This window comes from Doryrhamphus excisus, chromosome 17, assembly GCF_030265055.1.
Source record: "Doryrhamphus excisus isolate RoL2022-K1 chromosome 17, RoL_Dexc_1.0, whole genome shotgun sequence".
NCBI classification, from domain to species: Eukaryota; Metazoa; Chordata; class Actinopteri; order Syngnathiformes; family Syngnathidae; genus Doryrhamphus; species Doryrhamphus excisus.
In genome coordinates, this window is record NC_080482.1 from 8,991,164 (window position 1) to 9,017,572 (window position 26,409).

General features: G+C 43.4%; 3 protein-coding genes across 4 annotated transcripts in view; 1 reads left to right on the forward strand and 2 right to left on the reverse strand.

Annotated features, from left to right (window-relative positions):
- Positions 1–8,227: 8,227 nt before the first annotated feature.
- Positions 8,228–18,996, reverse strand: gsk3ab (glycogen synthase kinase 3 alpha b). Its single transcript, XM_058053857.1, has 11 exons — positions 18,911–18,996; positions 18,617–18,802; positions 14,391–14,578; positions 14,183–14,266; positions 12,999–13,109; positions 12,170–12,300; positions 10,437–10,641; positions 10,258–10,353; positions 9,805–9,991; positions 9,642–9,719; positions 8,228–8,357 (listed from the first exon to the last, which is right to left on the reverse strand). The coding sequence occupies exons 2-11, from the start codon at positions 18,789–18,791 to the stop codon at positions 8,290–8,292; spliced, it is 1,323 nt and encodes a 440-aa protein (XP_057909840.1). The 5' UTR covers positions 18,792–18,802; positions 18,911–18,996; the 3' UTR covers positions 8,228–8,289.
- A 562-nt stretch (positions 18,997–19,558) lies between these two features.
- znf526 (zinc finger protein 526) lies at positions 19,559–25,226 on the forward strand. The gene is made up of 8 exons (XM_058053008.1): positions 19,559–19,765; positions 20,189–20,514; positions 21,195–21,349; positions 21,851–21,946; positions 22,027–22,700; positions 22,774–22,915; positions 22,990–24,468; positions 24,538–25,226. The coding sequence occupies exons 2-8, from the start codon at positions 20,223–20,225 to the stop codon at positions 24,688–24,690; spliced, it is 2,991 nt and encodes a 996-aa protein (XP_057908991.1). The 5' UTR covers positions 19,559–19,765; positions 20,189–20,222; the 3' UTR covers positions 24,691–25,226.
- Positions 25,194–26,409, reverse strand: part of cicb (capicua transcriptional repressor b) — a 39,105-nt gene continuing 37,889 nt past the window's right edge. For both annotated transcript variants that reach the window (XM_058053007.1, XM_058053006.1), the window contains exon 20: positions 25,194–26,292. In XM_058053007.1, coding sequence (XP_057908990.1) covers positions 26,015–26,292 — 278 coding nt within the window. In that variant the 3' untranslated portion in view covers positions 25,194–26,014. The remainder of the gene's footprint in view (positions 26,293–26,409) is intronic.

The window sequence follows — 26,409 nt, forward strand, 5'->3', positions numbered from 1 at the left end:
ATGGAAATGTCATTTGTGCCAATAGATAGTAATTACATGAGGTGTTAATATTGAGAGTGGCGGAATTATTATCAATATTACAATCTAAACCTAAGTGACCTTTGAACATATTTTAAAATAATAAAATGCATAAACAAGAATACACCAGGTGATAATACCATATAATAGTCATAGTACAGTGTATTTATTAAGTGAAGCCCCTCCAAGATGGGAGAAAATATAACCATCAAACAGGGAATGGCTCATAAGCCATCCAATTATTATTATTATAAATTTATTATAAATAAAATGTATTATAAATATTATTAAATTAAAAATAAATTAAATTAAAAAATAATATTCATTCATTCATTCATTTTCTACCGCTTTTTCCTCATGAGGGTCGCGGGGGGTGCTGGAGCCTATCCCAGCTGTCTTTGGGCGAGGTACACCCTGGACTGGTCGCCAGCCAATCACAGGGCACATATAGACAAACAACCATACACACTCACATTAAAATAAATATTATTAATTATTATTATTATTATAAAAAGAATAGTTACATGAGGTTGTATGACATCCCCAGTAGTGCATCAATGGTGACTTACCACTGCTTTGTCCCGTTCTGGTCGGATGTCGGTAAGGAGGAATGTAGTTCCGGTTAGTTGGTGGCACCATAATCGTAAACAAATTTGGCTTCTCAAAACAATATGTGTTTAATATGCTGAAGCGTACCACCTAAACCTGGTGTGTGTGCACTGCTGTGGAGGCCTGCATCATTTACAAATTTCCCCACTGAGGGACGAATAAAGGCATATCTTAATCTTAATCCAGCCTTTACCTCTACCGTGGGTCATTTAATAATCGTGGTGTACAGGATGGACACATTTGTTAACACTTGACCCCCCCCTAAAATAAAACAAAACAGCAAACATGAACTAAAAAAAAAACTTTAGTAAAGTTGATACTAAAAACTAATAAGTCTGACAGTTCACACAGTACACATATATCTGAAAAATCAACAATAAATATAACAACTTCTGATCAATTCATACCTATTTTAGCCCCACCAATTTTCGGTGAAACCATGACCACTTCTGGTTTTATAAGTACATCAATATCTATAAAAGACCACAAGGTGACACCTACCTGTTCCTTCTCCATTACTCATCTTTAACCATGCTCAGAGAAAAAATATGAGACTGTCTGCAGGGTATGAAGTCCTCAGCACACATCTAAAGTACATGGATATTTAACCAGGGCAATTTCCTCACGCACACCGCCTGGAGGGCGATGATTTTTCATTCAGACAAGAATCTTGTGGTTAAAGTATGTTTTAATGAAGTCTCCTGGTGTGTGAATCTTTTTCCATCTCTTTATTGAAAATACTATACTACTTCCATCTCTGCTGATGCTGTTTTTTTCCTTCTTATCTTAAACATTCATTCTTCATTCATTCATTTTCTACTGCTTTTTCCTCATGAGGGTCGCGGGGGGTGCTGGAGCCTATCCCAGCTGTCTCCGGGCGAGAGGCGGGGTACACCCTGGACTGGTCGCCAGCCAATCACAGGGCACATATAGACAAACAACCATTCACACTCACATTCATACCTATGGACAATTTGGAGTTGCCAATTAACCTAGCATGTTTTTGGAATGTGGGAGCAAACCGGAGTACCCGGAGAAAACCCACGCATGCACGGGGAGAACATGCAAACTCCACACAGAGATGGCCGAGAGTGGAATTGAACCCTGGTCTCCTAGCTCTCTTTAGACATTCAGCATATGCTAAATTATCATAATTTTTCATACAAAGTCGGACTTATTTACTGGTCTTCATTCATTAATTACGACAAGTGCAGGTTATTTTTGGCGCCCCCTATGGGTTGTGGTCAAAATGCTTCAGGATACATGGTAATGTCAAGTAAAACAGATGCCCTCAAAGTTTTATGATCATTAGTCTAGCTTACAGTTTATGACCTCAAAGAGTTAACGGATATTTTCACATACAGCCAGCGTTTCAAGAAATGCTGCAAATGTTTGACAGACAGTACCAATCGTCTATGAGACAGTACTTATCACAAACGACAATACAACAGCTCTATAGAGTGAAAGATGACAATATTATTATTATTATTATTATTATTATTATTATTATTATTATTATTATTATTATTATTATTATTATTATTATTATTATTATTATTATTATTATTATTATTATCATAACACCGGTTTACTTACTTACTCCAAAAATGACAATAATATTACATTGTTCATTAATTCATTTTCTACCACTTATCCTCACGAGGGTCGCTGGAGCCTATCCCAGCTGCCAGGGTACACCCTGGACTGGTCGCCAGCCAATCACAGGGCACATATAGACAAACAACCATTCACACTCACATTAATACCTATGGACAATTTGGAGTTGCCAATTAACCTAGCATGTTTTTGGAATGTGGGAGCAAACCGGAGTACCCGGGGGGAACATGCTAACTCTACACAGAGATGGTCGAGGGTGGAATTGAACTCGGGTCTCCTAGCTGTGAGACCTGTGTGCTAAACACTCGAATGCCGTGCAGAAAATATTGCATTGTATTATGTATAAATATACAGTATGCAGGACCTTTCAGACGTCCTTTGTGTTGTAATATTGTTATCGTTGAATGTTGATTACTTTAATTCACCAGAATGCGTCATTCTTTGTCTGATTAATTTTCTCTAGTCAGTTAAAAAGACAAAACACTACTTACAGTATGTAATGTTTATTTTTGTGCTCAGCAGAATGCTTGAAAAATATGCTGAATCTCAGCAAGCCTGACTCGCTGATGTGATTTTTCTTCAGCGAAATGACAACACGGACTGTCCTTTGTGACTTTTAACTCCAACTTTAAAACATCCAGTAGACTTTTATTCAATCTGCACGACTGTTTATCCACTGCCTTGACACTTATCAAATTGGCTCTCCTCTGCAGCGAGCTCAGCTGGCTGCATCCCCACGGATGCTGCATTGACTATTATATTTACAGAAGGAGAGTCAATCCCGCCGTGCCCCCGTGTGCCCCCGCCGACCCACCGGAGAATGAGCGACTCTTCCAGACTGCTGAACCAGACGCCAAATGGTATTAAAGAGCTGGAGTGCAGCCAGATGGGTCGCACATCGTGGAACAATATTATTCAACCTTGAAGCAAAACATGAAGCTTGAACAGAGTGATGCGGTTCAGTGGAGGCCATCTTTTGTGTTGTCTGTTCTCTGCCCCCTTCATTTTGTTGTCGGACTGTTTTTTTTGGACTGTTTTTTTTTTTTTTTTTTACATGTATAGTAGTGGAGTTGAAATCCGGTCCCGAAGGGCAGCAGCTGTACCATTACACTACAACGGACTGAAAGGTGAGTATGTATTTCAGCCATTTTATTCTCTTATTCTGCTGTGTACTGTCAATCAATACAGCAACAAGTAGTGATTATTCGTCTCTTACTGCCCCTCCTGCTATGGACTGATTTTGCGCATTTGCCGAGAATGCACCCCCTTTCCCCAAAATGAAAATGTCATCCAATACTTATCTACAAGAGAGAAGTTTTTTTTAAACATGTATAGTAGCAGTGGAGTTGAAATCGGGTCCCGAAAGGCAGCAGCTGTACCATTACACTACAACTGACTAAAAGGTGAGTAGGTATTTCAGCCATTTTATTCTCTTATTTTACTGTGTACTGTCAATCAATACAGCAACAAGTAGTGATTATTCGTCTCTTACTGTCCATCCTGCTTCAGACTGATTTTGCGCATTTGCAGAGAATGCACCCCCTATGCGTAGGAATGGGCTGTCCTATATTAATAAGTCATGCTGTTTCATTCTGAATATGCTGTAATACTAGTAAAAAAATTACCTAAAAATGTCATCCAATACTTCTCTACAAGAGAGAAGTTTTTTTTTTAAACATGTATACTAGCAGTGGAGTTGAAATCGGGTCCCTGAAAGCAGCAGCTGTACCATTACACTACAAGGGACTGCAAGGGGAGTAGGTATTTCAGCCATCTTATTCTCTTATTCTGCTGTGTACTGTCAATCAATACAGCAACAAGTAGTGATTACTCGTCTCTTACTGTCCCTTCTGCATCGGACTGACTTTCGGTACGTGACAAAAATCAAATCAAATAAAATAAAAACTATATTAGGAAAGCAGGAAGTGAACAAATGTAACAGTTACTGATTGTAAAAGGACCAGATGGAGGGGTAGGATCTAATAAGCTTTGCTTCTTCCTACTCCTTTTGGACATGTGGAACTGTGAACTGATTATGTGGTGCATTCAATTGTCATCTGATGCATGTTCAAATGAATTAAAACCATTACTTTGTTACTTTCACACAACCAAGTAGCGAGCAAGTTTGTCGGCTAGTCCAGCTGCATAGTGACCCATGTTCATAAAACAGTCTACAATGCATTTCTTTTGCTATACTCGTGATTTACAGTAGATTCAAGTTTATGAATACGAGCCAAAGTACATAGCAAGTCTTTGGAAGGACAAAGTATAACATGCCCTCAAAAGAACCAAAAAAATAATGCATCAAACAGCAAAGATTTGTGCCAATGGCCATAAATATTCTCCACAAAAAGGATGGAGTATATTCCCACACGTACACTGTGAGACTTCATTAAAAGCTACTATTCTTTTACACAAGATCCTTGTCTTGAATGAAAAATGATCGCCTGGAGACTGTTAGTGTGTTAGTGTGTGAGATTTACGGCGCTGTGTGTGCGCTCAAACTGGAAAAACCTTAAACCTTCCTCACACATTTGATGATTAAAAGGTTAAAGATCTTATCAATCATGTTTGAAATACACCCACAGGTATTCTTGCACAATTCAATCACAGATTAAACCTTATCATAGGGAATTGTGCACTATGATTGGTGCGATATGATTGACGCTGTGTTGATTATCGTGGTTATTTGAACAACTGTCATGGTTTGTGGTTGACACGAGTGCTGCCGGCACTGAGGAGCAAGGGTTCACTGAGAGAAACAGCATAGTATTGTCTAAATAGCTGGCAACACATGTGAGAACACATTCATAGTCAAGGCCTTAATCCTCTTGGGTGTGGTATTAACCAGCACAGAACAGGTTGTTGCAGGAATCTTATTCCACTCTATAGCTTCCTCTGCATGGCACTTATCTTGTTTTCATGTTTCCTCTCAATGAACCACAGCTCAGGAGTTGGCAGCACTCGTGCAGCCCTACATTGTGATGCTATACCCCCAACAAAACACAGGTTGTTACAGGAATCTTATTCCACTCTATAGCTTCCTCTGCACGGCACTTATCATGTTTTCACGTTTCCCCTTAATGAACCACAGCTCAGGAGTTGGCAGCACTCGTGCAGCCCCACATTGTGATACTATACCCCCAGCAAAACACAAATATCCACCAGGTTGTTACAGGAATCTTATTCCACTCTTTAGCTTCCTCTGCACGGGCACTTATCATGTTTTCATGTTTCCTCTCAATGAACCCCTGCTCAGGAGTTGGCAGCACTCGTGCAGCTCCACATTGTGATGCTATACCTCCAGCAAAACACAAATATCCACCAGGTTGTTACAGGAATCTTATTCCACTCTTTAGCTTCCATTGCACGGCACTTATGTTTCCTCTTAATGAACCACAGCTCAGGAGTTCGCAGCACTCGTGCAGCCCCACATTGTGATGCTATACCCCCAACAGAACACAAATATCCACCAGCACAGCACAGGTTGTTACAGGAATCTTATTCCACTCTTTAGCTTCCTCTGCACGGCACTTATCATGTTTTCATGTTTCCTCTCAATGAACCACAGCTCAGGAGTTGGCAGCACTCATGCAGCTCCACATTGTGATGCTATACCCCGAACAAAAGACAAATATCCACCAGCACAGCACAGGTTGTTACAGGAATCTTATTCCACTCTTTAGCTTCCTCTGCACGGGCACTTATCTTGTTTTCATGTTTCCACTCAATGAACCACAGCTCAGGAGTTGGCAGCACTCGTGCAGCCCCAAATTGTGATGCTATACCCCCCAAAAAACACAAATACTGCTCACTTGTGTTGACAGCTACATGCAGTGTAGTTCAAGGAATATTTATATTCCCAATGGCCACAGCTTGAAATGATTTAACTTGCACAAATAATGTCACCGACACGCCCCCTTACCCCCCTCCGCCGCCATCACATACAAACGCATCCTCAATTATTATTATGTAATTAAAATCACAGATGTGAGGCAGAAAGCGTTTCATCACTTTATTAATGAGTTTAATTATTTATATCAACAAACAAAAAAACTGTCTCTCTCCCCCCATCCCTATGTCTCGTCATCTCCTTTATCCAACCGTTCTGTTTGTGACAAGACGCCATTGGAACGAATTTAAAAAAAAAAAAAAAAGTGAAATAAAAACATTAAAATAGCACATTTTGTCAGCACTTCAACTATAGGAGAAAGACGAGAGTACAAGAATAATATCCATGGGTTTGCCGCCACACACACACACACACACACACACTCCCTGCAGTTGTGCTCAAAAACATCACACACACACAGTTACACTCATACAACAATGGAGTGGAAACAGGAGACGGTCGGACACAGGAGATGGTTCAATGGAAGATTCATTTTTCCACCTTTTTCCTACACACACACACAGACACACACGCACATACACACAAAATCCAAAAATCCGGATGCTTGTAACATTCTGTTCCCATTGAAGTTCAATGAAACAACTAATAAAAGTATTGGCTCGCATGTGCACCTGCACTCAATGTACACACAAGTCAAGGTACAGTATCTTGGATGTGACAACTGCTCCACTACATCATTTTTGGAAATACTATACAAAAAAAAAAAAAACACCCATTTCTAATCACACCTGTGGAAAAAAAAAACCCTCCCTCCACCCCCCCGAAAAAAAAATACAATAAATAAAACAGTTAAGACAACAACTATGGCGGAGGGGGGAAAGGGAAAGCCATGAAGAGAGAAATGGAGGAAGAGAGAATAAAAGTGAGATTTTTTCTTTTTTTTTTTTTGTTCTGTTTTTGACCCTCCGGAACAAAAAAAGGGACAAAAAAACAAAATAAATCGTATTTACAGACTGCTGCGACGGAGGATAAAACAGGCTGACGACTGATGCGCCATCTACTGGAAAGAGTGGGGGGAAAAAAAAGACAATATAATAACAATAATAATAAAAAATAAAATAAAAAGGTACTTGATATTTACAGATTTAGCAGTGGAAAAATCAAGAGGAGGGAGAAAAGGGAGGTGAAAGCAACAGTAGACTCTTGGAGATCAAGGTCCGACGACCATTGCACGACAGGAAATGAGGCTATTTTGGGGGAAGAGGGCGCTCTCTCTCACACACACGCACACACACATCAAATAACCAATCATGTCGTCAATAGTGTATCCAAGGTGCTCTCTGCACATGATGCCACACTTATAGATTACAACTGGACCCTAAATAAGCTCCCTACAGAAAATAGACACCCTTCAAGACCAACCTCCCTTCTCCTCCTCGAGGATGTGCAACCAATTACCGTGAAACACTTCAGCTTACACGATGAATACATGAGCTTATATCGAAGAAGCCCTTAAAAAAAAAAAAAAAGCAAGGAGAAGAGAAAAAGAGTAAAGGCAAGGGCTGCAGTGTGCTCCTTTATAATAAAAGTTTTAAAATCTTATCTAAAATGACACAAGACATAATTAGCCAATAGTCTGTCTGCGAACAAACAAGGATTGATTGCTTTAAAAAAAAAAAAAAAAACTGGGTAATGACTTTGCATGGCGCTCCCCTAGTGGACACAGAGGGTATTGCCCCATCAGAAACATCCAGTACAGAACATTTTTTTTTGGACGATGATTGTCAACACCAATCTGGACCACCCGTGGTTGGACATTAAAAAAAATGATTGGGTTAAATTTTGAATCTTCCAGAACATTCCATGTAACCAGCAGGATCTTTTATCCTAAGAGGACTTATAAAGTCATTGAATACATAAAGCCTAAGCACATGGTCCTCTAAAGGCTCACAGACATCATCATTCAGAGAGGGTGGGGGATATCGATGCATGAATGTGTGTCTATAGTCTTCCTAATTTGGAGCCAGGAGAATGAAATAGTGAGAGGAGGAAGAGCAGCAGAGGGAGGATGAATGGGAAGACATAAAGAAAATGATGGCAGGGTGGTCGGTGGTGGTGGGAGTAGTAGTAGTAGTGGTGGTGGTGGTGGTGGTGGTGGTGGTGGGGGTGCGTATGCTTGTGGTGTTGGCTGCTCAGGTACTGTTGCTGATGGATCCCGGCGCTGAGCTGGGCTGGGCGGTACTGTCTGACACACTGCCATCTGCAGGGAGACAGAAGTACTACACGTCACTGCACTGTAAACATAACAAAAAACTATTATTATTATTATTATATTCATTCATTTTCTACTGCTTATCCTCACAAGGGTTGCAAGGGGTGCTGGAGCCTATCCCAGTTGTCTTCAGGCGAGAGGCGGGGTACACCCTGGACTGGTCGCCAGCCAATCACAGGGCACATATAGACAAACAACCATTCACACTCACATTCATACCTATGGACAATTTGGAGTCGCCAATTAACCTAGCATGTTTTTGGAATGTGGGAGGAAACCGGAGTACCCGGAGAAAACCCACGCATGCACGGGTAGAACATGCAAACTCCACACAGAGATGGCCGAGGGTGTAATCGAACTCGGGTCTCCTGGCTGTGAGGCCTGTGCGGTAACTACTCACCGTGCAGCTCATTGTTATTATTCATTCATTCATTCTTTTTCGACTGCTTATCCTCAGGAGGGTTACGGGGGTGCTGGAGCCTATCCCAGCTGTCTTTGGGCGAGAGGCGGGGTACACCCCGGACTGGTCGCCAGCCAATCACAGGGCACATATAGACAAACAACCATTCACACTCACATTCATACCTATGGACAATTTGGAGTCGGCAATTAACCTAGCATGGTTTTGGAATGTGGGAGGAAACCGGAGTACCCGGAGAAAACCCACGCATGCACGGGGGGAACATGCAAACTCCACACAGAGGATGGAATTGAACTCGGGTTCCGAGCTATGAGGCCTGTGCAGTAACCACTCCCCGTGCATTCATTCATTCACTCATTTTCTACCGCTTATCCTCACGAGAGTCGCAGGGGTTGCTGGAGCCTATCCCAGCTGTCTTCGGGCGAGAGGCGGGGTACACTCTGGACTGGTCGCCAGCCAATCACAGGGCACATATAGACAAACAACCATTCACACTCACATTCATACCTATGGACAATTTGGAGTCGCCAATTAACCTAGCATGTTTTTGGAATGTGGGAGGAAACCCACGCATGCACGGGGAGAACACACAGAGATGGCCGAGAGTGGAATTGAACTCGGGTCTTGTCGCTGTGCGGCTTGTGTGGTAACCACTTGTTTATTGTTATTATATATGTTGTATACTGAGTTTGCATGTTCTCTCCCGGTACTCCGGTTTCCTCCCACATTCCAAAAACATGTTAGGTTAATTGGTGGATAAGCGACATAGAAAATGTCATTTAAAAATTTAGTCATTTTAACTCCTGTGTAAGGATGTTAAAGTGTATATTGTTGTGTGGTGTTGTGCATACCGTGTGTGGCAGGCGTCGTCTGTGCACGGGCGTGAGGAGGAATGAGTGTTGAGTTCAACTGAGGCTGGATAGACAGCTCTGAGGACGTCAAGGCCATTGAGTCGTATTATTATGTTGCATGATTATTCTGAAACATCACGGTGAGCTGGATGACGAAACTGACCGACGGGACTGAAGTTGAAGAGGAGAGGCAGTTCCCGCCCGCTGGGCAGGCGGGTGTTGGGCTGGCGCAGCTCATCGAAGAAGGCGTGTGCGCAGGCCTCCAGCGGAGACAGACGGGTGACTGGCGTGTATTCCAGTAGGCGGGAGCAGAGGGCGATGGCCTCCGGTGGCGTGCGGGGTTTAAACACCTGGTTAGTGACAAGAATATGGAACATTTTCATACGGGACATTTTTTTTACATTTGTCAGCATCGATCACAATGATGACACATTGAAACGTGTGCAGGAATGGGGTACTTTTGGTACACTTTGGTACTGGTCCAAATGATGCTTGTTCAGCCTTAAAAGTGGAGGTCCGCTACTCCACTGAGTGCCATTGTAGTTTCTTTAGTGAGATAAAATGCCCTGAAAGCAGATATTGATCTCACTTCTACCAGTCATTCAGCACTAATTACCTTTGTCCAAGGGTGAGCTTTAATCTGTGGGAACTTGAACTCTGTGTAGTTGGGGTTCATCTCTCGGATCTGCTCCCTTGTTGGCGTTCCAAGAACCTGACACAGGAGAGGTTGAAAGCAAAAGGTTACAGATATGAATGGAAATTATCATTCGAGATAGATGACAGGTGTCGACGTACCTTGATGATCTCTACTAGCTGGTCCACTCCGCTGTCCCCAGGGAAGATGGGCTGCCCCAGCAGCAGCTCTGCCAGCACGCAGCCGGCTGACCAGATGTCAATGTTGGACGTGTAGTCTGTGGCGCCAAAGATGAGCTCCGGGGCGCGGTAGTATCGCGAGCAGATATAGGACACGTTGGGCTCCCCCCGAACCAACTGCTTCGCACTGGGGGACAACAGTGGACAACCAATTAATGAGATACATATATTCCATATTTTGACCTATTTGGATTGTTTTTTTTAGCATATTTAATGCAAAAAAAATGTATGAAAGTGTATGTGGTCTTCATCCGACCACCAGGTGTCCTGTACTTGGTTGCGTGGTCCACAAAACAACTAACAGCCAATGTCTCCAATTAGCTAAAGTTGCACTTATAACTGTGGCTGTAGGCAAGCTTTGCATGAACGCCACAAGATGGCAGTAGCATGCATGAGTGGTCAGCATCCAATAATGTTATCTCTTATTGTTTGCGGTACTCTACTATTTGTGTGAAAGCCACGCACGTTACATGTTCCCTACTATTGTTTACAATGAATTATCAAGAATTATCAGTGGTATTAATGCTGGCAGAGCAGTTTTCTCCTAATGATGGCTGCTAAAGAAACCACTGGGCCGGCGCCAGTTGGTGCCAGTTCACGCCAATGCAATTTGCCTTGTGTCGCCGATAAGGTGCCAAGTGGCCTGCAGTGGCTCAAACTGCCTCATGGTGGCTCGTAACGGCAGCAAAAGTTGAGTTTGGCGGCAAGAAAATGTCTAAATGTTTAAAAACCAATTGCTTGATGCAAGTGGCGCGAAGTGTCCACCAAGTGGAACCAAATGTCACAAACAACCCGCCTATTGGAATCCACTGGAATGTAATGGCGCAAACAATCCACCTATTGGAATCCACTGGAATGTAATGGCGCGAGCCAAGTTGCGGCAATGATGCTAGGAGTCGGGCCGACGCCAGTTGGAGCCAGCTTGTGCCAAAAATTATGTGATTGGCACGTAGTGGCTCGCTCTGGCGGCGAATAACTGCAACATGGCGCGCGAACATTAATTAGCCTCCACAGTGAGCAAACTGCTGCCGGCCCAGTGGACTCCTAGCATTACCGGCGTTACAGTATTAGTTCTGTGCATGTGTTTCCTTTTCCACTTTCTCATGCACGCCAAATAATACCTTATTGTTGGTTAAACATTTGGTTATTTCAAATATGCACATTTTTATGCAGACGGAGGAGGTAATAAGTACTCCAAGACTTCGAACACCTGGAGGAATTAGTTGCACTAACTGCCAATGCTTGATCAACCTCCATTCATAACAGCTTTAAATTGTTGACTCATTGTGTGTGCAACATACCCTTTTGTATAAATCTGAAATAGACTGAAATGGGGTAACCTTACCTCTATTTTTTATGTTTTTAAACGTCTGGCACTTCACCACTTACCTTGGAACCCTTACAAGCTATTCAATGGACTTGTGCGACTTCAATTTCAATAAATAAATTGGGGTGTTTTAGCCGGTAGTGTATGTTGCTACCAAAGATCGTAGACATCAATACTAGTAACCAAACATAAAAAATGAGGGATTACTGTAAACACTTTTTATTTATACCAACAAAGTGTTAGAAATAGCTTTTGTGAGGTTAGTAATGTTTATAATGTAAACAAAGGGAGTGGAAAAAATGATGGGGTGTATTTTTGTTGTACTAACCTGCCAAAGTCACACAGTTTGAGAATGGCTGTCTCCGGGTCCACCAAAAGGTTTTGGGGCTTGATGTCTCTATGACATACGCCCTGGGAATGGATATACGCCAGGCTCCTGAACAGCTGGTACATGTACACCTAATGAGGGATACAAGAAGAATATTATGTGTTCTTTTTTTTACTTGTACGTGACCTTAGAACTTAAGCTTGAGTCAACCGCGACTATGGGTGGTGATGGTGAACCGTCACTCAACTGTGACTCATACTTTCCAAAAGTTGATGGACAATGATCACTCCCTTTTTCGAAAATGCATGCGCAAGCATTTGTTTCATCACCATTACTAGCCTGAAGCTAAGGTCGCAGCTTTATTGTAAGCTAAAAGAAAAACAAGTGGACAAGGAGAGCGCTAGACGACCTCAGACATGCTGTGATGGAAATGTGACCCAGGAGGTAGAAGAAGAAAAAGAGGAGGCGGCATAGTAGAGTGAGTAAGATGTGTGTGTTTGTGTCTCAAAGCCTCGAGGGAACCTCGGGCTGAGAAGGAGTGAAGTGGGCCATGAAACACTTGGAATGTTCTCTCTGTTGCTACACACACACACACACACATTAATGCTCAACCAGCTTTATGACAGGGCGCTAAGTGGCTTTCTTTCCTGCTTCCTACTTCTATAATCCTTAAAAACAGCCACTGTTCATTACCTAAAGCTGAAGACTGTAAAAAGTTGTAGCCTGTTTTATTACACTTAGCAAACTGAGTGGACTACTCATTCGAGACAAACGGTGAGCAGGACTGCATGAAAACATGTTTAATGTGCGATTCCAATCATGGACTTACCTTTACATAAATGATGGGGATGGTGGTCTTGGCCTTGTTGAAGTGCCGGGCCACCCTGTATACCGTCTCAGGGACAAAGTCAAGCACCAGATTCAGGTAGACTTCATCTTTCTGCACAGGAATACACAAACAAGATGTCTCACACAACTTATATAGACAGGGTTCTATTAAATACTGATATCTAACTTGAACTATGCAGGTGCACGTTGTAAAGTGTCAGGTAAATGCAAATGCTCTCATTATAGTCAGGGCATTTTTTCATATAAACCAAATGTGAAAACTCTTATATGTAACATTTGTTCAACTTTAATAATGATTTGGAGTGCAGGAAAGTAAAAAAAACGTGTATATTGCACAACACAGCAGCAACAGAACCAATGTTGTCATTGCATTCATTCATTCATTTTCTACCGCTTATCCTCACGAGGGTCGCGGGGGGTTCTGGAGCCTATCCCAGCTGTCTTCGGGCGAGAGGCGGGGTACACCCTGGACTGGTCGCCAGCCAATCACAGGGCACATATTGACAAACAACCATTCACACTCCTATACCTATGGACAATTTGGAGTCGCCAATTAACCTAGCATGTTTTTGGAATGTGGGAGGAAACCGGAGTATCCGGAGAAAACCCACGCATGCACGGGGAGAACATGCAAACTCCACACAGAGATGGCCGAGGGTGGAATCGAACCTGGGTTTCCTAGCTGTGAGGTCTGTGCGCTAACCACACGACCGCCGTGCAGTACGACAAGCGTAACACATATGAATTTCGACATTTGGGTAGTTTTCAAGTGCATGCAGAGGTAAATAAAGCTGTTGAGTTCATTTAAAAAATCTGCCTACAGCCACAGCTGTTAATGCCAATGTTTTATTTTTACCCAGCATTCAATTGAGACCCCAGCAATTGATTGATAATTGCAATGTGGATTTTTGAGTTATTATTACTACTAAAATCTGACATAAATCTGTGCCCCACCCCGCTTTTATTCATGTTTTAACTGCGTATGAACAAATGAATGTTGTATTTTAACATATCTTTTACTCTGTTTACTTGTTTTTATTCAACAAATTTTTTTCTGCAAAGTGTCTAAGTATTTTGAAAAGCGCTATACAAATAAAATGTATTGTTATTATTATAAATTACAGGCAAATAATAAATATAAAGAACATGATGGCACATACATACCTTCTCACCACTGGAGTAGAAGAAGTAACGTAGCCTCACAATGTTGCAGTGGTCCAACTTGCGCATAATTTGCAGCTCTCTATTCTACAAGGAATAAAAAACAGCAAAACTGAGAAAAGGCAGAGTCTTTATTAAATATATTGATAAATAAACAAGGCTTCGTAGCATATGCAACTAAGTCCATAGGAACTAAATCACGTTAACTTACTTTAAACCTTTTGTCTTGGAGAACTTTCTTGATTGCCACCATCTCCTGGCTGTCGATGAGGCGAGCCTGGTAGACCACTCCAAAAGAGCCATTTCCGATTACTTTTATGTCTGTGTAGGACACTTCCTGTGGGCGGTCGGGGCCCTGGCCGGGTGTGGCCACTACTGTGGTCACTTTGCCACTGTCACCTGTGAGTAAAGGCCAGATATATACAGTGAGAGTCAGTGTTTTATTTGTATTTTTGCTGAAAACACAGCCGGTCCAGTTGATACCACTGATGTTACACTTGATGTATGACACTTAATTTCCCAAATTCACTTATTTTCACACCTGTATGACAGCTAAGCATGTTAAACGATGACTGCAGTTATACAGGTGTCATGTTTGAATTAGAAGAAGTGAAGCAAATATTCTTTGGTGAATTACTGCTAGCTTACGAGATACCTGTTGGGAGACCCCTGTAACAACATCCCTAGTTAAAGCTGGACACACAACTAGTTTTTTTAAGACATTTTAATATATAAATATGGTTCTACCATATCTTACTTATTGTGTGGAAATATGGGGTAATAACTATAAAAGCAATCTTCACTCGCTAAATGTACTGCAAAAAAGGTCAGTAAGGATAATTCATAATGCCGCCTACAGAGAACATACTAACTCCTTATTTCTAAAATCACAAATACTTCAACTTGCTGATATAGTTCATCTTCGAACAGCTAAAATAATGCATAAGGCTAAAAATAACCAATTAGCTAAAAATGTCATCCAATACTTCTCTACAAGAGAGGAGAAATATGATCTCAGGGAAGAACTAAATTTGAAAACACTTACACGCTAGGAGTATGTTAAAAAGCCATAGCATTTCAGTATGTGGAATCAAACTATGGAATGGATTGAGTAAGGACGTTGTGATGATGATCGATGAATCCCATTAAAATAATAGCCAGCCAGGTAAAATGTGTAAACAAAAAAGGCAGAATACATATGAAATATCTTCATGTTTGTTAGCCACACTCATTATGTCTGAGGGGTATGCAAACACACAGCGTGAATGGAAGCTAGTGGGGGTTAGCTTAGTTTAGCATGCTCATGTGGTTGTGTGTGTGCGACACACGGGTATATTTTCACCACGTTGGGTTTTAAGGCTTCAATATAATTAAGGTTTTACAATGTGTCGGTTCTGAGTGGGAAAAAAAAAAACGGCAAGCATGATTCTTTTTGAATGCAGCTCATCTAAGCCGTAAACAGACATTCTCCACACGCGCGGAACAAGAGAACACACTTCAAAATAAGGAGCGTTGTTTGCTCCTCGTCTGTGTAAACAAAATAAGTATGTCATAAAAAAATATCTTACATGTGCATTTGGAATCGCATGTGTGACTACATCTTCCTTAATCGCAAGCACAGGCGTTACAGTTTGTTGAAGATTTTGCAGCAATGTGTGCAGAGGCTTACATCACTTTGGAAAACTTAGCCAGAATACATCCATTTCTCAATTACTGGGCAAAATTGTTCATAGATGTATTGCATCAATAAATATGAAGATTTTTGTATTTCATGAACAGACATTGTATTCACTAACCAATAAAGCAGAAAAGCTATGTTGGTAAAAAATACATGTAAGATGCAAAACATGGAATTAAAAAAATCTAAACAGTAAAAACTGAATTTGAAAAAAAATAAATCAGTAATTGGATTGGAACGGATTCCATAGGGCCCTGTAAAAACAATGTGTACAATGTATGACAGTTCAAAAAAACAAAACGCTACTTATTACTTACTATTTATTATAGTGACAGTTTGACCTTGGAACAGATTATTTCCATATTACTTTAGGGAAAAACAGTCAGTCAGGAATACAAGGTGCGCGTCGAAAAAACTAGTCAAATAGTGTCACTGTCAGTGCTGATGTTTGACATGGCGGAAAAACGTGCCTCTCCAGATCAAATAGTAACTGACAAGGCTGGTAGGTGGGGGGTGACGGCGAGAGGGGGACGCCTTAACAGCGCCGCCATTTTTTCTTTTTACATGGTTTACATGTGCCGGGGTCGGAGAGAGCGATTTGATGAATCAACACCGGAAGCAATGACATTGGGAAGGATAGAAGAAGACACAGACAGAGCGATAAAAGGGACAGAGAGAGAAAGACAGGCCCGTTCCCAAAGCGCTTGTCACAGCCTGTGATGAAATTATGTGGACAGCAGCACACCCAGAAGTGCTACCATATCTTGGGCTTGTTCACTTCCTTGCCTGTCTCAACAGGACCCCCCCTGGATCACTGCCATGTCTCCTTGACTCAAAATAGGAGGAAGACGGTGCGTTATTTCACTCTTTCGACACATCAGTCATGTCATTTTGCTCCATACACATACAGCTGAAATAATGTTGGATAAATAACTGAATAATATATCCTTTCCTGCTTTTTTTTTAATAACTCCACTCTCTCTCTTTACATTATTATACATTCAGCAGCCATCATAACATCACTAGAAGTCATGACATAACTAGATGAATATATGTCTGCTGAAAAACCATACATATGGGAAATTTATAGTCTCCACTTAACTCATCGTGCATATTTTTGGAATGTGGTAGGAAGCCAGAGTACATGCAAAAACAGAGAACATGCAAACTCCACAAAGAAATGCCGAAACGGAGATGCAAACCCAGATTTTCCAAATCTTCTGACATGTGTAACCACTAGGCAACCATGGGGCCCCCAAGCAAGCAAACTGCGACTATTAAAATAGCTACATATATATGCAACTACGTCTATACTTCCCCCAAATATCTGAGGTGGAACTTCTGCAAGACTTGTAAAAATGTATTTTACACATAACACACACTTAAAAACATGCACTCACACTGTGTCACTTTGTCTGCCTGCGCAATATCCCAACAAACTTTGGATATTGTTGGAACGGTGTGCACTTTCACACAGCGACAAGCCATCCTACAGGTAGATAACTAGTCAGCAGTCTGGCGTAATGCATAAAATACTTGTCAGACAGCAATAATTGGTTTCAACAGGGCAGGAAACACAAGTGTTGAGTGAATAACATTACATGCAGGTCGTATCCCGCCTCTGTTACAGCTACGATACTACCTGTCTACTTAAAAATTGCAGACAGGAGATAAAGGACTTTCATAAGCTGTGTAAAACGAGCAAGTTCAATGTAAGCACACGTATTGGCAACAACAATGTGTGACGATAACCACAGAACCATACATAATTTTGACAAAGCGACAGCGATTACTGTGATGGTCAATATCCATTACTTCCTATGGCAGCAATTGTGTGAAACCAGGGTTGCTTCCTGTGTTTGATTGTGTTAAATCTGTTAAAGGTTCCACTGTTATCACTTCCACGAAAAGTGTTGTCAAAGAGAGAACGGGATGTGTCATTGCTGCTGTTTGAATAATAAAAGCAACAAAAGATGACCTCTCTCCGTTTTGAAATCATCGAGGATGAGGGGAACACCGACCTCCATCACAGAGCCTAATTTTAAACAGCAAGGGTGAGCAATTATTAACCGACTAGTTTCTGTGCGGACTCTGTTGCAAATATGTTACATTTACATGCAAAATAAGCTTACAGTTAGGTAAGCTATTTATAACAAGGGGGTGCTGTCGTAACTGAACGTAGAGACATTCAGCTGTAAACCTAAGACTTAGGGTAACTTTTTACGAACAGAGTCTGCAATATGAGCCATTGACACTTGGAAATAACCCACTGTTAATAAAGGGTTCTTGATAAATGTGGGAACCCGTTCTATAGTACACTCAATTAGGCAATTTTTATTTGAGAAGAATAAAATGTATCTCTTTGATAGCGACAAATAGAGGCGCTAGCTTCCACAAAATGTTCACTCATATGCTAATGCTAATGTTAGCGCTAAGCAAGGGGTGACGTTAACTGGGAAGTAATCGAATTTAATAACAAACAAATGTTTGTCACCAAGTACAATGTTTTCAATCATGTAACTGGTACTAAAGATTCATATTCATATGTACATTATATGATAAAGAGCCTTCTAATTAGGTAAAAAAATGGCTAACGCTAGCCTAACTTAGCTCATAGCCTGCTGTAGCTAAGATTAGCCCAGCGACCGTGATCGACATTATTTTAACAAACACGTCACCTAAATTAAACCCACAGTTTGTGTTGTTTCTAAGGAATCTTCAAAAGCGTCGAGTTGTAATGCGGTTACCAAACAACTCACGGGGTAGCTTTAAATTCCCGAAGCTTGTCGAGGTGCTTCCACTGGCTTGTGAAGCCCCAGCCTTTCCCGTCGAGCTTCCGCCGGCGACTGCTGATCCGGCGCCGGCTATAGCGGATCCGGGAGCTCCGGGAGGCTCAGCGAATGAGCTGGTCCTGGGCCGCCCGCTGCCGCTCATATTTTTGTGAACTAAAGCCAGGATAACGGCGAATGTTACTGACAGTCAGGCAAATGTAGACAAGTGAGATATAGAACAGTGTTTTCAAAATAAATAAATAAATAAACAACTACACTTACAGCGTTCTATACAGGCTGCCCGTCTCCCCCTTTCTTCCTCTGTAGAACGATGATGGTGGGGGACTGGGGAGTTGACGCACGATGACGTCACGCTCGCAGGGGTTGATGGTAAATAGAGTTCATAGATAGTATTGAGTGTTGATTGCTGTTGCTTTGTAAACAATGTATTGATATAAATAAAGGATGACAAAAAAGACACAATTTTGGTGCAAGAAATGATGTTTTTAATGTTTACCTTACATTTTTGTTTTGCAAATTTCCCCACTGAGGAACGAATAAAGGCATATTTTAATCTTTACATAAATCCATTAATATTTGATTCATTTTACTGCATTCAAGTTCAATCTGTATTTATTATTGTCATTGATAGTTTGTATTTTTCTGTTGTTTTTTTCATGTACTGTCCTGTAATATAGTAGTTATGGCAGCTGTGTGTCAGTTACCATTGTTAGCATAAATAATAAACTACATTTCCTTAATTAAAATGGAAAATTACAATACATAGTACATATATTCACCAAAAGGGGGAATTCCACAACGGCATATGAGCGAACATATCAGTGGGTCAAAACTACAATCCCCTTAAAGCATTGCGTATTTTGATTGATAAGCACATTGTCCAATCATGACTTTTAGGTTTGAGCACTACCGCATTGGGCGGAGCTTAGCGTCACGAAAATGGAGGAAAACGGCGGGTTGAAGTTTGACTGCATGTCTTGAATCACCATTCCCAGGGAATATATTTCACATATATTACTTCCGTGCCACAGGCGACGACGGATGACTCTTGGTCGAACGTGTGAGTGACGCTGCGTGATGTGTGGGGAAGTCACCGTCCGAAGACAATAAATACAGGTAAGGATAAAAAAAGGAAGGGCCCGCCGCCATTGCAGCCGTAGAGCTTCGGTGAAAAGTGGCTAGCGCCGCCTGACGGACCGCCCAACGAACCTGGAGCCGCTGTCAGGAAATCGCGGTGCCGAGAAATAGGTCTGCGTTGTCCGGGGGAGCGCCTCCAACCGCCCTTTAGACGCCATCACAGCGCATTTTAATGAATTAAGATAACAGAGGAGCACTGTTACCGTCGAAATTAGCATGCTATCAGGTGTCGAGGCTAACAGTAGACAGGGCCATACTGTTTGCTAACTGCTATGTCGATTCATAATTTAAAGCAATTACATTTAGTCCGTATAATAAACAATCATATGACAATATTAATTATTTGCCACATATATTAAAGCCATAAGCAACCTATTATATTAATAAATGTGTCTTTTACAGGGTTGCTCAATCATCTAAAATAAAACACAGTGACATGATGGAGGCTGAAGGCGTCCATGTGGAGGCTGAACAGCCGGATGAGATTTACATAGAACACCAGTACATGTGCAGTGAGTGCCACCAGCTCTTTAACACCCTGGAGGACGTGCTGGTCCATCAGCAGATTCACACCAGCCAAGAAGGCGAAGGGGAGGCTGGCGAGACCGTCCAGTGTGAGATGGAGCAGGTCCAGCAGTACCAGTGCCTGGAGTGTGGAACCATACTCTTCAACTCAGAGGAGCTGCTTCTGCACCAGGAAATGCATATGAGGGATGCTGAACAACAAGGTGAGGCATTCTGGGACTAGTCTCTGTAGTTTTTCAAGTCAATATGGGGATTTTGTAATGTATACATAAATTAATTCATTCCTTCTCTACCACTTCTCCTCTTCTGCTGGAGCCTATCCCAGCTGTCTTTGGGCGAGAGGCGGGGTACACCCTGGACTGGTGGCCAGCCAATCACAGGGCACATATAGACAAACAACCATTCACACTCACATTCATACCTATGGACAATTTGGAGTTGCCAATTAACCTAGCATGTTTTTGGAATGTGGGAGGAAACCGGAGTACCCGGAGAAAACCCACGCATGCACGGGGAGAACATGCAAACTCCACACAGAGATGGCTGAGGGTGGAATTGAACCCTGGTCTCCTAGCTGTGAGGTCTGCGCACTAACCACTAGACCGCCGTGCCGCCCATACATAAATTACAAGGAAAAAAATAATCATTTTAGTAATTTATGAGGGAGTAGAAAAATGAAAATGTGACCAAAAAAGGCTAGAATTTTGGTAAAATAATATTCAGGAAACAAAGCTAACAGACCAAAATAATAAATCATGAAAACTAAAATCTATAATAAAATACATGTTGATAATACCCTCAGTAGCACATCATTTATCACAAATTTGAAGGCTCAATTTGTACTGTATCTCACCAATCTATAATCTGTGTGATTATTACTCAGAGGCTCTGGTGCCTGAAGATTCTGGTTCTCAGCTTCCCAGACCAGTCCAGTACCAGTGTCTTGACTGTTTGGCCCTGTTTGACTCACCTGATACTTGGCTGGAGCACCGCAGAAGCCACAGCACAAGCACCACACACAGCCAGACGGAGACCATAGTAAGGGACACATACGTTCTTCATGTACTGTGATTGTTAGAATTGCAAAGTAGTAGTCGTCTTTTTTTTTGGTCCCATGCATGTGAGGTCCAAAAAAAGCTGTATGATTGACATGATTATTAGGGATGTCCCGATACGATCTTCAGGATCGGCTGTATTTTTGAAGATCAGATAATCTTGGATTGAGCTGGGTCCTGTATCATGTTTATAACAAAAGCTTCATTCATTTTCTACCGCTTTTCCTCACGAGGGTGCTGGAGCCTATCCCAGCTGTCTTTGAGCGAGAGGCGGGGTACACCCTGGACTGGTCGCCAACCAATCACAGGGCACATATAGACAAACAACCATTCACACTCACATTCATACCTATGGACAATTTGGAGTCGCCAACAAAAGCTTTAGTATTAAAAAAATATATATATTTGGACAAAAATCGGATCGGGACATCCCTAATGATCACAGCAGTACTATTAATTATATGAATTCCTGTCCCGGCCACAGGAGTACATGCTCCAACCAGACGGTACGGTGGCTCCCGTCAACAACATGCAGAACTTTGTGCTGACTGAGCGTCAGGCTGGGGAGATCTTGGCACAGGTGCTTGAAATGGAACGTGTGCATCCCTAATTAGAGAAGAAAGCTTTGTCCATTTTTTACTTTCTGGCTCTTTTTTTTAGGTGTTTGCACAGCAGCAACAGAAGAGCGCCTACTCTCGGGTTTCCAAATCTGGCTCACGCGCCTCCCTGCTGCCCCCGGTGACGCCCAACCCGGGTTTGGCGGCTATGCAGCTTCAGATTCTAACCGCTCAAGCTTTAGCCGACAGTTCCAGCTTGCTCGGTCAGAAAAAGCGTGGCGCCCGCCTGAGGTTGGCCCCCAGCAGCCGCAGTGACACCCAGCAGCGGCAAGCGTCTGAGATGGTGGTCGTCCACCCGTACGAATGCTCCGAATGCTCCCTTGTTTTCCAAACCCCGGAGGACCTTCTCCAACACCAGGGGGAGCACTTCCTGGGTCGGGACAAAGAGAGTTCAGAGGCAGGGGTCGTGAGCAGCTTTGAGGAAGCGGACAAAGCTGACGGCTTGACAATGACACAACCAATCGTAGAGAAGAAAGCGGTGTGGTCCAAGCCGCAGAAATGCACGCTGTGTGACCGCACCTTTAATTCCGCCAACCGCCTCAGCGCCCACCAGCGCGTGCACGAGTTGGGCACTCACGAATGCAGCGAGTGCGGCAAGATCTTCAAAAAGGAGGCATCGCTGCAAGCGCACATGCGCACTCACTCGGGCGTGGCCAGGTATCTGTGCGTGGACTGCGGACACGGCTTTACCACGGAGATGACCCTCATCATGCACAGGTGAGCATGTGACCCTATTTGATGGTACCCCCCATCTGTGCCCGTAAGCTTCATCTTCGCTTCTATCTTACAGGAAGTCACACACCGCAGATCCCTTTCACAAATGTCAGTTCTGCAACAAAACCTTCACGAACATGACCAAATACCTCTACCATCGGCGAACTCACCTCAGCCTCGACACCCCCGGCACGCTGACCCCAAGCGCTTCCATCAGTGTACTCCAAATCCTAATTTTAGCAGTCCCCAACTTGTAAGTCATGTTTCATTAGCTGTTGTCTCATCAATGCAGGTGGATGCCGCTCCACGCCGAGCCTCTCTGTCTACTCTCGCCATCCTGCAGAGAGTGAGGGAAAAGAAGAACCTGATAGCCCCCCTCACAGAGGAGGAGATGGAGAAGATGGACCAGGATCCTGCGGGGGTCTCTCAGAGCAGAAGTAAAGAGGCCAAGCAAGGAGAGATGATTGAGGACGTAGTATCAGCGGCAGCGGCTGAAGAAGGCTCAGCCCCCAAACCTGAAGAAGTTGCATCCAGCTCAGCCGTTTCGTTAGATAAACCATTCACTTGTCAGACCTGCTCCAAGAGGTTCCTCTCACAGCTGCAGCTCATCCATCACCGTCGCACGGCACACGCCCCCGAACGCAGATTCCTGTGCGGCATCTGCGGCAAGTCCTTCAAAAAGCAGATCCACGTGCGCAATCACATCCGCACGCACACCGGCGAGCGGCCGTTCCAGTGCGCCGACTGCGGCAAGACCTTCTCGTCCCTCGCCAACCTCACGCGACACAACCTCATCCACACCGGCCTGAGGCCTTACCGCTGCAACTGGTGCCACCGGTCCTTCTCGCAGTCGTCCAACCTGCGCCAGCACAGCTTGCTCCACTTCGGGGGGGCCGGGCTGAACTGCCCCGACTGCCCCGCCACGTTCCGCTGGGCCAAAAAGCTGGCAGCACATCGTTTTATTCATCATCCGGGATCTCCTGCCCCGTTCCCGTGTCCTCACTGCGATGACGGATTCCTCACAAGGAAGCAACGGGACGGCCACTGTTTAGAGCAGCACCCCATCCTGCCCCCGGTTGGACATGCAGAAGTGGTGGACGTCAAATCCGAGGCATCCACATCAACGGTGTGCAAGGTCAAATCAGAAGATCCCAGCAGTGTTACACGAGGAGGCCTGGACTGCAACATCTGCGGGAAGAAGCTCAACTCTGCCGCCAACCTTAGACTTCATAAACTGAGCCACCTTGGTGGTGCTGGGCGGCCACATGGCGCCCTGGGGAAGCGTGCCAAAGCCCACCAGTGCCTCGTCTGCGGCAAATTCTTTGCGTCCACCTCCAGCGTGGCGCTACACCAGAGGGTCCACACCGGTGAGCGCCCCTTCCCTTGCCAGGAGTGCGGCAAGCGCTTCCGCCAGAACACGCACCTGCGCGAGCATCTTCGCACGCACTCCGGGGAGCGGCCATTCAGCTGCGAGGAGTGCGGGAAGTGCTTCATCCAGAGCATGCACTTGGCGGAGCACCGGCGTACACACACGGGCGAGCGCCCGCACGTCTGTCCCCAGTGCGGCAAAGCCTTCAAGACCTTCTCGAACCTGAGAAACCACAAGACGACGCACAGCAAGCAGCAGAGGTTGGACAAGGAGGCTGCTGCTGCTGCTCAGGTTGCCGTGGCAACAACCAGCTCAACCGTGACTGTGGTGGAGGGTCCTGCGGTGGAACTAGCAAAGGGGCAGTCTCACCTCATCCAAATTCACGCATCTGATGGTCAACAGGTCAGTGGATCTGGTGATCAAAAGCACACCACATCAATGGGGAATTAAATATGTCCATCTCTGTCACAGGGCACCCCGACTATCATGTGCAACGAGTTCGGGGAGACCATCGCCATCATCGAAAGCAGCGAGGGTGTGGCGCTGCCCCTTGAGCAAGCCCTGGAGATCTTTCATACAGCGTTGGAGAACGGCCTCACCGTGGAAGGAATGCAGCTACTCTGAGGACAAACAGCAGTCAACCAAAAAACAGACATAATAAATGCTTACAAATGACTTTAGTAGCAGATAATGGTTTTCGTTGTCGAGGACACTATCTTGCAAATGTTTTTAAAGTGTATAAATGAATTGTACCTTATGATCTTTTTTTAATGATTATTTTTATTGTACATTTCTGTGAAGCGGATGTGACCGGCTGCCACCAAATTGTTTTAACTCAAATGTTTTGTTTTTGCATCACTACCATCATTAACAACCTTTACCACCTAATTGCTTTTTTATTGGCATATTGAAAGTTACAGATACAAAAAAAAAGTGTTTTTGTCTCTCGGATACTGGAACAGCAAAAAACAAGTAAAACACAAACATTTAAAAGCCATACAATTGTGTAATCTTTTTGTTTTACCTTTTAAGGAATGGGCACCATTTTTAACAGTTCATATGTGTCCATAAAGACTACAGTATTTATCCAAGATGTGATCAGTGATTTTGATTGCGGCTTGCGTATAGCTCTATGATGAGCAATAAAGTGACGAAAAGGGAAGAAAGATGTGCTTGTCTAAAAAATATTTTTTTCCTTCTACTGAAGGAATACAATGAAAAAAAATGCCTGGTTTGTTAAAAAAAAAAAGGTCATCAAGGGAAGACTGGAGCATAGAGGGGTGTGCATGCGTGACGCAGCGTCCTATAAATGACAAGCCAAGACTAAAGACAGTGAATGCAATGACAGGAGAATTCATTAATAAAATAAAATAAAAAATTCACAGGAACAAACCCACTATAAGTCAAAATACGTATTTAAAAAAATGACAATCCCCCCCCCAAAAAAGGATAATGGCCGATGATGCACTAACCTTCCTTCATGCTTAACTGACAAGAGGCACGGGAATGTTTGCTTCCTTTCTGACTGGTACGCGCAGGGAAATAGCGGGAATGATGGCACAGCCAGAGAAGTCAACTTTGCAGGCGCTCATAAACCTTTTAAGGTCTTGAGAATGAACAAATGAACCTGCAACGCAGACGGGTTGCAGGTTCCAGGGATGTTAAGTGTTGAGGGCCCAGCCCCCCCCCACCCGAGTGTATGCGGAAACTTCAAAAGAAACTTTCCCGTTTCATTCCAAGCAAATGTCTTTTTTAAAGCCGCTGGCTTTTCCCAGACTGATCATTTCATCACATCCGAGGGAGGAATGTCTCTCCAAGGTGATCAATACAAAAGGTGTTTCCACACCTTTTTTTTTTGGTATTAGGTCTCACATCATCACAAAAAGATCTCATGTCTTCTGGGAAAAGGAAAAAAAAACCAAAAAATTCCGAAACACATCTGCCATCCTCATCTCGAAGAGTCCTGTGAATCACCGGGATCCTCTGGGCTCCCTTCACCCCCTTCCTCTTCATCATCCTGCAAATCCCCGCCCCCTCTCCCTCCATCCAGTGATTGGGTACCGGAGGGTCCAGGTAGGGCGTCGTGGGGAACGGGTAGCCCCGATGCATCGGAGGGGGCGGCCGTCTGCATGATCTTCTGCCGAACCTCCCTGATCTTGAGCTGCAGGCACACCTTTGTGGGGAATATATCGGAGTATCTCGTCTGGAAGGCTGCGGTGGCTTGAGCTGCAAACGGGGACACAGGATGATGCAAGTGGGAACGTCCATTCGCTTGACCTCATAAGGGTCACGGGTGAGCTGGAAAATAACCCGGCTGACTTTTTTTTTTAGGTGAGAGGCGAC

Excerpts from the sequence above, each read along its gene's own strand:
- gsk3ab (XM_058053857.1), bottom strand. The coding sequence starts at position 18,791 with ATGAGCGGCAGCGGGCGGCCCAGGACCAGCTCATTCGCTGAGCCTCCC. Across the intron at positions 14,579-18,616 it reads CGGGAATTTAAAGCTACCCC|GTGACAGTGGCAAAGTGACC; the intron begins GTGAGTTGTTTG and ends CTTTACTCACAG. Across the intron at positions 13,110-14,182 it reads TCTACTCCAGTGGTGAGAAG|AAAGATGAAGTCTACCTGAA; the intron begins GTATGTATGTGC and ends ATTCCTGTGCAG.
- znf526 (XM_058053008.1), top strand. The coding sequence starts at position 20,223 with ATGATGGAGGCTGAAGGCGTCCATGTGGAGGCTGAACAGCCGGATGAG. Across the intron at positions 20,515-21,194 it reads GAGGGATGCTGAACAACAAG|AGGCTCTGGTGCCTGAAGAT; the intron begins GTGAGGCATTCT and ends ATTATTACTCAG. Across the intron at positions 22,701-22,773 it reads ATGACCCTCATCATGCACAG|GAAGTCACACACCGCAGATC; the intron begins GTGAGCATGTGA and ends TCTATCTTACAG.